The 13064-nt window shown below is 41.4% G+C and overlaps 1 protein-coding gene across 1 annotated transcript; it reads right to left on the bottom strand.

Moving 5' to 3' along the window:
* Positions 1-520: 520 nt before the first annotated feature.
* Positions 521-12303, bottom strand: alpk3b (alpha-kinase 3b). Its single transcript, XM_030765130.1, has 14 exons — positions 12167-12303; positions 10708-10746; positions 9617-9738; positions 9391-9508; positions 8015-9168; positions 5626-5748; positions 4630-5157; positions 3677-3824; positions 2602-2729; positions 2006-2280; positions 1716-1804; positions 1296-1513; positions 1004-1052; positions 521-803 (listed from the first exon to the last, which is right to left on the bottom strand). Exons 1-14 carry the CDS (start codon positions 12301-12303, stop codon positions 521-523), a joined length of 3411 nt encoding a protein of 1136 aa, XP_030620990.1.
* Between the last annotated feature and the right edge of the window lie 761 nt (positions 12304-13064).

Genomic DNA, 13064 nt, shown 5'->3' with positions numbered 1-13064 from the left:
TTAAAGACAGAACAACACATCAGGTATATCAAAGAATTGAGCTAAAATGAATGCATGTATTGTAACTAACACAACAGGATGCACAATACATGTCAGAATTGGGCTAGTGACAATGGAATATAATTAGCTAATTTAATTACTAGTGAGTGCTGTTGGACAATAGGGAATGGAAGTTTTAAGGATTCATGAAAAGAATCTATCAAATCATTCCCATGATGTCACAGGAAAGTAATGCCCCACACTAATTTACTATCTTAATCGTGTAGTTACAATCATTCAGACTCTCTCTTTATCTCCAGTAAGACTCCAGGACACAGTTCTATGTCTGTCAAGTCGAACATCCTCAAGTCTTTTATCTCAGACCTAAAAGCAAAAAGAATTGCATCGACTTCCTTTCATGCAGTATGAATCTTTAGCGCTCTTACGCAATCTGATCTTGAATCTTGATCAAATCTGGTATCTCTGTTTCTTTCATCCTTGCTTGACTGGAAAGGACAGGTGACCAAAATGGCCTCAGATTTCACCTCCTCCCAGATTTGGACACTTCCACGGTTTTGTCTTTAGTGGAGGCATTTCGGTTTGATGTGGTGGGCCTGCGCTGGGTTTGGGGGCTGGAGGAGCCAGGGGTGATGCGTCGATGCAGCAGGGGGCTTCTGGAGCCTTTGGGTCGGGCAGGGGTCAGGAGTGTGTCAGGAGTTTTCAGAGGTCTAAGGCTCAATAGGCCGCAGTAATAATTACACTGATGAAGAGCCTGAAAGAGTTCAAACACCTTAGGGTTGCCTTCGACTGGAAGACCCTGATACCTGCAACAGGAAAAGAAATGACTACAGCTGAATCCATCAGAACTACAGTATGATTTGGTTATGTTACAATTTAGACAGTGTGTCTAATAAAGATGTTTAATATATCACCATGCTGACTAAAAAATACGACTATCATGTCTATTAGACCACATTTCTCATACAGTCTTTGCAAAATAAAGGTAAACACTAAAAATACCAACCCTTTTGATCTGAATGAAATCCCAATGTTTGTCAATTTGGTATCAACACCTGCAATGTGAAGTAACATACTAAATCAAAACAGTATCAATTTATGGAATCATTCCAATTTAACATAAAAAAATTGAGCACTTACAGTAAGTCGACAGGGAGCAAAACACAAGCATAAAATGTAAATAAAGACTGTGTTACTGTACCATTTAAATGGCCCTTTCTTCACAGTCTAAGTATGAATATAAGCCACAGTGCAACTGTAAATTTGTCCTTGTCCAAGCTATGGCTGGTGATGGTTACCTTCCAGTCTGGTGAATAGTAGGTTGCCATTGGTCCACTGATGGATCCAGTGCTGAAGAGCAGAGCACTTCAGCTCAATTTGTGACCTGTCTCGTATGATCAGCTCCCCAGCACGATCCAGCCCACAGTAACGTAAGTAAACACCCTTCAGCTCAGCCTCTATTGTGGCATAGGGCACACTGCTTGCTGGTCGATACATTAAGTGAAGAGGCATCACCCTGATACACATGAAAACATATGGAACACACACACACACACATGCGCGCGCGCACCCACACACACACACACAATCATTCAATAACAGATCTGCACCACATGAATCTGTATGAATGCAGTGACTTTGTGTACTGTGCTGGATACACTGGATGCCGTGTGTGCTCTGATGCACATCCTGTCACATTTATTAGGAGCTGTACTTACTCTAGTGTGGGACCAAAGTTCTCAAACTCCCTTGCCTCTGCAGCAAAGATTTTACAGTATTCCCTTGCCATATTCTGAATCTTACAGTCCTGCAGGAAATAAATGACCACCGCATTATTAACAAGTGTATTATAACATAAAACAATAGTACTGCTATACTTTTACAACAAAGACTACCTACTGTTTTATTTGAAGAACTATATATATCCACTACAGTGAGAAGTGTGTATAGTATATATCTAAATGAAATGACTAATAATGTTGTGGAAGAGGGGGAGAAGTACACTCACTTGTTTAGTCATGTCTAAGTTCTTCTGAGCCAGACTACAAGTATCTTCACTCCCGTATGCAATGGGGTTCCGCACCTTTACAAAGCATGATTTTCCTGACTCAAATACAGGGTCAAGCCCGTATATCACCTTAACTCGTGTGGTTTTATGCTCGCAGCCCACTCCCACCTGGGCCTCCTCAGTCATTACACGGCCAAAGAACTTATTACCCCAGCTGCCTGCATCAGCCAGACCTTTACTAAAGAGCAATGGAGTCATTTCAATCTCTTCCCCGACTGGAGAGGAGGGAGGGAGAGAGAGAGAGAGAGAGAGAAAGTGAGAGAGAGAAATTACCATTGGTGAGATGTCAGGGTAATGGAATACCTGTTCAAGGGTACTCCTGGAGTGTTTTCAAACCTATACAGTCATGGCTCTTTTACCTTCTTGTGGATCCTCCCGTGGAAACGTATTGGAGAGAACTGGCAATAGGGAAAGTGAGGGAGTGAGAAGGAAGGTGAAAGAGAGAAAAAAGAGAGAAAGGAAAATGTACAGAGATATCTATTATATATATGTGACATTTTGGAAATCTCTTTGAGGTATTTGATGGAATGACCTACTGTCTGGGCTGAGCAGGTAGTCTGTGGTGACTGTACCATACTCATTGGTGATAGTGCAGCTGTAAACACCAGAGTCTCGAGTAGATGTTTGCACAAGGGCCAGATTCACATGACTTTCATCTCCTGCACTGGAGCAGAAAATGAGTCAGTAAACAAACAATACAATATAGATTACAACATAAGTGTGGAAAGTAACGTGAACCACATCTAACGGATACACCACACCCGTCTGATGCACAGTTCAAACAGTACAAGACAAATCATTTGCAGGAACATTGCAACAGAAGTGCTGACAGATGCGTCATAGAATCCCAGAATTTCAAAGCTCACAACAGTTCAACAGCAGTGTTGCTCTCAAATACTATAATAACACGTTCATCACACAAATTCCTAATCCTATCTTGTGCATTAACCAACAGTTAAATGGCATAGACACAGGGGAACTTAGTTTACACATTTAAAGCCACAACAACAAAAAGGACAACGCAGCTGAAAAAAAACTAAAACACTATCATACCATGATGGTGTATCATACCATGTTTCATACTCTATTAAATTTACCAGTAACTCCAGGCAGTAGATGCAAAACTGACCTTGAAATAAATGAAGTGCTGTGTTGGCCACTGTAATGCACAGCTAGACACACTGAGCACAGTATCTCTTAATACAACAAATTAATAATTTCACAGCACAAGATTCAAGATCTTAGGCATTAAATATTGTGTTAGACAGACAATGCCACTAGAGGTCTCTAAACTCTTACAGGAACTAGATGTCATATGAAAATGGCCATTATGACAATAAGAGCTACAATGACTAATAGTTTATTTATTTATGTATTTATTGCTGCTGCTGTTGTTGTTGTTGTGCTATAAACACTTCTTGATTTGTGGTAACTGTCATGATTTAGGTATGATGGTGCTTAATTGTTACTAAACATTATTTCACCAAAGCCCATTCTTAGGTTTACGTCCATAAATATGCTTAAGGAATGTTTTTAGTGAACAAGGCTGGTTCAGTGTAGTACAGTAACTTAATTGCATAATGTATTTGGGGTTTTAAAAAATGATGTTACCTTCTCTTTATTTCAGCAATCTGCACCTCATCTCTGTACCATTTGAGTGTGGAGTCACCGAGCACATTGAAAAACTGACACCAGAGTTTCAGGTGGCCCAGTGTGTCAGACAGGGCCTCTGCGCGGATCTTACGGATCACCTGTGGTGCTGCAAGAGCAAAGTCAGATAGAAAGAGCTGCAAATCTTTGAGCATACTGGATGTATTCATTAAGACAGCATTTTGTTTACCATGCTTACCATGTCTGTTTAACACGCTTACCATGTTTACCAGAGCCCCATAATGACATCGAGATCTAGATCAAGATCTAGATATAGATGTAGATATATACACAAACACACATCACAGGGGTCTTACACCCTCCCTGACTCCAAGCCATTTCCAAATACAGTGTGTTTAAGATACTGGTTCAGCTCCGTCTGCAGCACATTTGTGGTTGTGGCTAGAGTTCAGTACGGTGCAACCAGAGCAGCACTATATTAATTTGGATAGCAGGACACACATGGGGATTCTTTCCTTGGCACCCATGATAAAGCAGTGCCAATATTATTTGTGTCTGGCCCTGAAAGCCTGTTTATATGTACAGTTAAAGAGTAACAAACACACTCTTATTGATAAAGACATAGTCAAGACTCATAACAGATTATGGGCTTTTGAGACATAATAACTTGTAGTTGTGGATATTTGTTTATATCTGAGTATTGTCTTTGACAGAAGAAATCTTAAGCAAATATGTTTGTATTTGTTCTTTCGATACCACACCTATAAAGAATTTTGGCAAACAATTGTCTCTATAAAAAGTAATTTCTTCAACTTGCTATGCATCTTCCATTCCATTTTGAAACTGCAAAATACTATTTTGAAAATTTGACTGAGTGTGTTCACAGCTTTGTATGGACTAAAACATAAGAAAACCTTTATTAAACCAGGCCCTGAGCGTCAGAGCATGTTTACCTTTAAAGGGATTTTGTTTGTCTGTTTCTGCTGTTTTGGCTGTCATCTTGTCCATGACCTGATCTGACCCTTGAACTAATCCTTGTGCTGACTCCTCACTGGGTTTGGGGGGCTCAGGTGTGAGCATCCTTCGTCTGGTTTTTGGGGAGCGTCTTTCTGAAAGCGTTAGAGGTGAGGGGGTGTTGAGTTGTTGTTGTGGCAATGCATGTGGAATCTCTTGGCTTCGGCAAGGGTGGTTCCCTGGAGACTCCTCTTCTTTCACCTTTTCTCCTCTTCCCTGTCTTTGTGCTGAGGTGCTCACCACTGTTTCACCTCCTTTTTCTTTCTCTATTGCTAGAGAGGAGATGGTCTTTCGCCGTGCCCCAGAGGCAATTTCTTTAGGGGTAGCAGATGTCTTAAGCGTTGTGTCGGCCTTTGGTGATGAGTAGGATGATGAAACTCTTGTCTTTGGACTGTCAGTCTGTGTTTTACCATTCTCAACACTCAAAGGTGTCCCTCGAGTACCAGTCCCCTCTGTTTTAACTTTGTCTTCAGAATTATGTGCACAGAGTTCAGAATTCAACAATGTTCCTTTGGAACTTTCTAGGCTCTCTCTCTCAAGGTCCAAAGCAGCTCTCTTCAGTTGATTTACGAAAGAGTTTGTGACTTCTTTAGACTCATTAAGGTTAAAATCATTAGCTGGATGGTTTGCTATCTGTGAAGAAGTGTTGGGCTTAAACATCAAATCCAATGACTGGGAAGGCTCTGATAATGCGTGATTTGTGTTTTCAGTCAAGTCTGACCTCATAGGTTTTACAGCATCGTCAGTATTGGGTGTGGGTGAACTGTTCTCCCTAAACAAGTCGGCACAAGGTGGAATTATGGAATTATCAGATTGACTCTTGATTCCATGTGGTAGAGAAGATAATGGTTCCGTTTGTCTGTCAGTATCTTTACTGGGTAGTTGAAAGTCAGATGTGCTGACAATAGAAAGGTTTGAGCAAGGGGGGAGCACACCTAGGCTAGCAGGTGAGACCTCAGGGGCAGTGGGGGTCATGTTTGTTAGTCTAGTGTCTACAGCCTCAAAATCATCACCTATCTGATCACTTCCATTGTCCAGCGGCTCGGAGACAAAAGGAGCTAACACAGGATCAGGTTCAGGACTATCACTTTTACACAAGCGACTTTTATTCACTGCATTTTTAGTGTGTTCATCCTCACTAGGAAGAATGTCTGTGCTGATGATAAAGATGGCTGGGACATTAGGTTCTGTGGTTAATGTTCCAGACTCTGGGGATAGAATCATAGGTGATCCTGAACCATTTGGTTCTGGATCAGAATGACCATCTTCCACTACCGCGGCAGCAGTTTGATCTGAGACTGGGAAAACACACGTGTCACTGCTCTGCTGGTCATGATCCCCCCCTGTCCCTTGTCTCTCTGGACACTTCCACTCTGTGTCCTGAGGTGAGCTCATCTCAGCTGTCTCTAGTTTATTCTTGTCTACTGATAAACTGGGAACTGTTAGAATGGCCCCCATGCTTTCTTCCTTTGTGGATACAGTTGCTGGCTTTGGGTGCTGAGGAAGAAATTTTTCCTCTGCAGTTTGTTCGAGCAGTTTGTTTGTGTTTGATACACCTAGAAGGTTCTTAAACTGTGCAAATTCTGTAACAATTATTTGATGAGATTGGTTCATATTCGATATGATATTGTCTGGAACATCTGAATTGTTTGTTGCTGTTTCGTTATTTTCTTGTACATTCATATCTATCTCATTCTGCATTGTGTCTTCCGCCTGTGTTTTGGCCTGTGTTTTGGCCTGCTTCTCTTCAACATTTAAAAAATCTCCTGTATTTGGTAAGTCCTCAGGCCTGTGATCTTCTGTTATCACACGAGCTTGTACTCCCCCCTCTGGTGTGGTGCTCACGGCTGACGTAACTTGGCCTTGTTGGATTGCATGTGAAACACAACCCAGGGAGGTTTTCTCACCCTGCCCAGGGCTTTTGGGGCCTGATGGATAGCTACCAGTTGCAGGGTCTGTATGGCCCTCAACTGATCCCCTGGAATGGGCGTCTGCACTCTCTCTTTGTTCCTGGGATGCAGGGTTGCAATGATGGTGTAAATAATATGTTTCCATGGTGTCTGCTATGACCTCAATTGAAGAGGGGGTTTGTTCAGCCAAATTGGACTCCTTTTGATTCTGGAAACAAATGAAAATGATGTTACTGTCTATCATGTAATGAGATGAGATGTCCACAATGTCAAAGGATAGTATGACTGTCTGTTTGTAAGACTATTCCTATTTGTGAGGAATACAAATGTCAGATGTGTACAAATGATCCCATTTAAAATCGATCTTATCATAGTTCTATATCATTGTGAAGATACTGATTTTTTACACCTTTTTAAAAATGCCTGTGGCTAAAACAAAAGGAGACATCATTTGCTTGTTGTTTGGCAAAATTATTATATTACACGTGCAGCTATCACCCTATAAAATTGGTTTTCATAGTATAATCACAGGAAGGGTGTGAAATGTTGAAGCCAGGTTCATACCAATGTAAATCTACTGGGATGGTAAAACCCTCCATAGCACCTCTTTGTTTAATCTTAAATCAATAGTTCTGTGTGACTAGGGCTTATGTGACAATTTGACTTTAAACCCAGATCATCTCTCTCTTAGCCCTTTTAAGAAGCTATGTGTGTGAGGGAGAGTTTAGTAGGATATAAATGGATGTTCAAATTAGCATATTATCACCGTCGTAATTTAATTACTATATGCAGAGCACAGACACATAATGGAAAGGGCACCCATACACAGTAATATCTGTCATCAAGTTATGAGGCATAGATTTTTGTTAGGTAAGTTTGTATGACTCTACTCCCTGGCCCACCAGCATGGTCGTTCCATGAACACCATGTATCCCCCCGAGAAAAACTAAACCCAGGCCATTTCAAAGGAGTATTTTAAGGTTTTATGAGAGCAGACAGGAATGTGAGATACTCAGAAGGCTGCACTGCTGTTGCCAAACTGACATTCCACTGTGCTTTGTCTACACTCACACCTCACCTCTCCCACATCCCTACCTCTCAGGCCACACGGTGATGTGCACTTTCAAACAGCGAATACACATTAATGATTGTGAGACTGGGGGCTGTGGGAATGGTCTCATTGTCTGCAGCTATAAGTATGTGTGTTATTTAATCTTGGTCTCATGACGCCCTCACTGACAGGCCTGTAGTTCTATTAATAGACTGTGAGCTGAGGGTGTTACTGATCTGGGTGGTGTTGGAAACGTCAAATGTTAAACTCGAATGAGCTCACAACCAGCGGAAACACAACCAGCAGCAGAAACACTCACTTCGCTCCCAGTAGATGGAACAGATGTGTTCCTTGCACTGGTACTCTGAGTAGACAACTGATCCCTCTCCCCACCATTCCAGGACTGATGTGAGGTCATTGTGGTTTCTGTTTTGACTGGAACCAGACCCCCTGGTCCTGGTGAAACTGTTCCAGAGGTGGTACGAAGTCTTTGATCCACCTTTCCAGCCATGTCCTCTGTAGCCATCGGAATTAAAGCTGAAGGTGCAGTCTCACACTGTACAGCTGAACTTTCCTCCACATCCATGTGTGTATCTGCAGAGGTCTGGCTAAGACATTCTGGGATTTGGCTGGAGACCTGTTGAGGAGCCTTAGAGAGATGAGGCAGGGTATGGGACTGGGCTGATGAAGGATCATTTTCCTCTGTCTTTTCTTTGATTTTTGGTTCTGCACATGCTTGCGTCTTTGTTTCTGAAATACTTTCAGTCTGGGTTGCTATGGAAGTCTTTTTGACGCGTTGTGTTTTTGGGCTGAAAGTAGCCTGGGCGTTTGGCTTATCACTTTGTGATTGTACTGCTGCTTTTTCCTTTGGCACTAAAACCCCAACATTTTGAGCTGCATGGCCTAACTTCTCCATATCAGTCTCTTTTCCTCTCACTGTCTGTTTCTCTGTGCTGTGCTTATCCTCAGAAATCTTTATCTTCTTCTTGGTGTTAGGCTGTTTGGCTGTGCATCTGCTGGTAGTCATGTTGACTGTGTCATGAATATACGTTAGGCCTGTGTTGCTTTCGTCTCTACCGGGAATGCTGTTTTCAGCAGAGACTTTGTTTTCATCTGTGACTACTTTATCAGAAACTTCCAAAGGTTCTGTCCTTTCTGAGGTCAAGCCACTCAATCTGTCCTCCATCGCTGGTGTTTTGTTCAGAGCCTCCTGTTCCTCCATCTCTCCTATAGAGTTGGTATCACTCAGGCTCATAACAGCCTGCATGGGTGACCTGCGTTTCCTCTGGGCTCGCTCAGGCCCAACTGAGCTCGGTGGTTCTGGCCGGCTATTCTGGATCCGTGGTTCCTCCTGCTCCCTACGCTTACTCTCTGCCCGCTGTTTGAGCTTAGCGAAGTAGTTCTGATGGATCTTAAACTCACTCATGATGCCAACCTCCAGCACCCCTGAGCATGACACAATACCCCGGCTGTTCTGTGCAGAGGCCTGGTAGATCGCAGCATCGTCCAATGTGCAGCTACGGAGGGATCATAATATGAAACATACTATTATGTCAATGAAAATCACAGACTGTTCACAGTGGCCTCCTTTGTTAACTAATAAAAGACATGGGCTGATCCTGACCGTCAGAGATCAAGCAGTTATTTGAAATATTAAATGTCAGGCCTTGTTTACTCTGTCAGTTTCTTCATTAAGATTGTTTTGGATGAGGTCAATCAACAGAATAGTAAGAACATACTTGTATATATGGAGTGTATGGTTTTTGCCTTCACAGGATATCTCATATTTAGGAAGACCACAGTATCTGTCCAGCTGCATATCATCTTTGTACCATGTCACTTCAGGAGCAGGGTAACCTATATGAAAAACAAAACAAGTGGTCTGATCCATCACACATACACAGACATGTAAACGCATCTCTGCACGTGCATACACACACACACACAAAGTGCGGGGTAGCATACCTGAGACAACGCAACTGAATTTGACATTGGAGGTCTCAGATACAGCCTTTGACCTTAAAGTGGTTTCGAAAGAAGGTTGTGTCTCCTCTGTTAACTGGGCCATAACGCTGCATAGGGTACTCCTAAAACACATACGCAACAGAAATGGATCAGAAAACAATATGCTTGTGCTGTACACTATATCTGTGTTACAAATAGTAGCAAGTTCATTTTTTTGTTGTGTTTTGTTTTGTTGGGTAGGGTAGTCTTATAATAAAGCGAATTAGTTCACGCTCACGTCATCATCATTTTAACATTCATACATTTACCTTTTCTTTTCATGTTACAGCACAAGCTTGACCCCAAATACTATAAATCATATTTTGAAAGTTCAGATAATATGACAAAGAAGTGATTATGACATATGTCACGACAGCTATCTTTTAGATTCAAAACATCATCGTTGTCAGCATCACTACACTCTCCAGCCTCTTCATTACAAACATCCACTGTGTAGATACACCGTGTACAGTGTTTGTCATCCTCTAGACCTTCATCAATGGTCAGCTTCTGACCACAGGACTGGTGTTGGCTGGATATTTTTGGATGGCAGATCACTCCCAAACCAGTTCTGATGCTGACATGTAAAAAACCCCAGCACTGCTGCTGTGCCTGAGTCATGCCAGTGTGACACCCACCGCCATGTCAGTACCATATCAGTGCCCGCTGCTGTGTTGAGAATGCCCTGGCCCCTCAAATAATATCCAATCAACAGTCAGAAACTCACCATTGATGAATGGAGTAGAGGGTGGATGACAAATTGTGCATGGCAACAGATGGGTCAGAGTTTGTAATTGTACACTTATATTATGTACCTCTAAGGTACGTATGCCTTGTGAAGTGGCCAGAGCTTAGTTTATTATTTTCCTATCAACCTTTTTTAAATGAAGAAAGTTTTGAACTAGCCATGCTGTGTTAATGATAACATATATTTAGAGAATGGAGCAGAGGCCAGCTTGAGGAATTAATTGTTATAATATCATATGGTTGCATTGTGTGTGTGTGTGTATGTGTGTGTGCGTGTGTGTGTGTGTGCACGCATGTGTTTTTACCTGGACGGGGTATATTGAGAGTATCTTTGTCGAGTGTAGCTGAGCAGAGACAAAGCAAACAGAAGCAATGCATCAGGCACATACTTCCTCTCATTCAAATGAACCAGGAAAAACATTCAGTATCCTCGACAGCCTCTCTGAACTGCTTTCATCTGCATAAGCCTCTACATAAATGAATCCTAAGTATTCCACATGGATTCATAACTTTTGAGTGCAGTGTCAGCAAGAGCTCATTAGTTATCTCAGTCCATATGAATCTCTCTGAGATTCTGTTAAATCTACACACCAACGTGAAGATCATTCAGGCTGATTGTATGTATGTTAGGTACAGTACATGCTTGCATAATTCAGCTGAGGCACTGGATGTCAGGGATGAAGTGGACAGGTAGCATGCAGCATTTACACATAGCAAACACATTTTATATTGACTGAAGTTCATTGAGTGTGAGGAGGAAATTTGGAGTATTTTAATGATCATTCCACCCACAGAATCAGTTGATCATTTACTTTTCTGAGCTGATATAAGAAGTTGTTTATTCATTATTTATTTATTATAGCAACACCATCATTTGGGTACACATATATTTACATGTGTATGCAAATAAGTACACGCACACACACACACACACACACACACACACACATACACGCACACGCACACACACACACACACATCATTTGCATTCACATATATAGGCATTACTTCACATCTTTGTGTATTAGTGCATATATTTAGCAGCAGTTGTTTGTGCTCTCTTACAGTTTACGGCAGTATGGTACAGTTTATTTATAAAGGTCTGCCCTTCACACTGAGGTCTTATGAGCCAGACAGAACCAGACAGAATGTTAAAACCTTCAACCTCAAACAAAACAAAGAGATACACATCTCATATTGAACACAAAATCTTTCAAATACTGTCCTATTAGACATATACAGAAATGCAGGAATAATTTGTTATTTCAAGTAAATATGACACAGGTAATGTGCTTTTTTTGTGAATGATCTGTTTGTCTAGTAAAGTATGATTATAGTTTTAATGGAGTGTGGCTGAAAACATTCATATAATGCTCTTTACATGTGGGGGTGACTTGTCTTTGGGTCCATTGTTTAGAGCTAATCTGATCTCATTCTCTGAATAGAAACCAAGCTCATTTTTCTGTGTGTATTCAGATGATGTCTTAGTAACAAGTATCATAACTACGCATAACTGCTCATAAGGATCACAGAACAGTTTTTGAATACACCTGATGCTCAGAGAGTGTGTCCAACATTGTAGCAACTGAACTACAATGTTAAAATCCACATGTGACAGTACAGTTTTATGTGATTTTGGTTGCTTCTCTCCGTGCATGTGGCCATTGCTAGATTGCTATGGATGTGTTAGTGCTACTGTTTTGTGGTGGTTTACATGTTTCTGTTTTCTATGCCATATAATTGCAGATGGGTGTGAGTTCCTACCTTCTCTCAGGCCTGACACTGTTAAGGTAGCTGCAGATGCTCGTCCTACCATTCTGAGCTGTGTGGTTATCCCTATTGTGATATCCAGATCTTCCATCTCCCGAGAGTGAACGAAACATGACCTTCCTGGAAGCCATCTCTACCAGATTAACAGATTAAAACCTTTTCAGAAAAGAAATACTGAATGTCTGACGTGCAAATCTCTGTTTAAAATCTCTGCGCAGCTCCAAGTTAACTTTTCTGCATTACTTAGCTTACAGTGTGACTGTGGCCACAGATGATAAGGTTCAGCACAGCGGAAGGAGGAGATGGCAACAAAGGGAAATACTACTCGATCAAAACAAAATCAGTAATGTCTTATAAAAGGGATCAGACCTCTTCTCACTGACTCCTCATGTGGAGAACAAAATCAAACTGAAAGATTTTCTCTCTTCAGGTTGTCGGGATGCTCTTTAAGTCACAAGTAATTCCCAGTTGCCTCGGTCATTCTCAAATCATCCACAGCAGTAAAAGAAAAAAAGAGAGGGAAAAAAAGGGAAAAAAAGCACACCGCTACACACTCACAGAGAACTGTTACTTCTGTATTTCCACTCTGTTCTCTGTGGGTCTCGCACACTAGCACAAAGCTTCCAATCAGCCAGTGGCATGCGTGATCCACTATGGCTAATTATAGTATGACCACAAATAGGCACATGAACACATCACATTTTCCAAAACCAGCCTATGGACCATTTTATGGACTAAAATTTCCCACCTGCATTAAATCCTTAGGGAGTCATTTCAGTATGTCTCAAACTTCTGGATATGAATATATACATGCATACATACACACACACACACACATACACACACACATATATATATATATATATACATGCAGGGCTTGGTCACAGTGAAT

This window comes from Chanos chanos, chromosome 2, assembly GCF_902362185.1.
Source record: "Chanos chanos chromosome 2, fChaCha1.1, whole genome shotgun sequence".
Lineage (NCBI taxonomy): Eukaryota > Metazoa > Chordata > Actinopteri > Gonorynchiformes > Chanidae > Chanos > Chanos chanos.
This window is presented reverse-complemented; position numbering and strand designations above follow the sequence as displayed.

What these genes read in the sequence shown, in the direction of transcription:
- alpk3b (XM_030765130.1), bottom strand. Translation starts at nt 12,303, where the DNA reads ATGGCTTCCAGGAAGGTCATGTTTCGTTCACTCTCGGGAGATGGAAGA. An exon ending in TCTCAATATACCCCGTCCAG is followed by an intron (nt 9,739 to 10,707) that starts GTAAAAACACAT and finishes TATGTGTTTTAG; the next exon opens with GAGTACCCTATGCAGCGTTA. An exon ending in ACTATTCACCAGACTGGAAG is followed by an intron (nt 1,053 to 1,295) that starts GTAACCATCACC and finishes TTCACATTGCAG; the next exon opens with GTGTTGATACCAAATTGACA.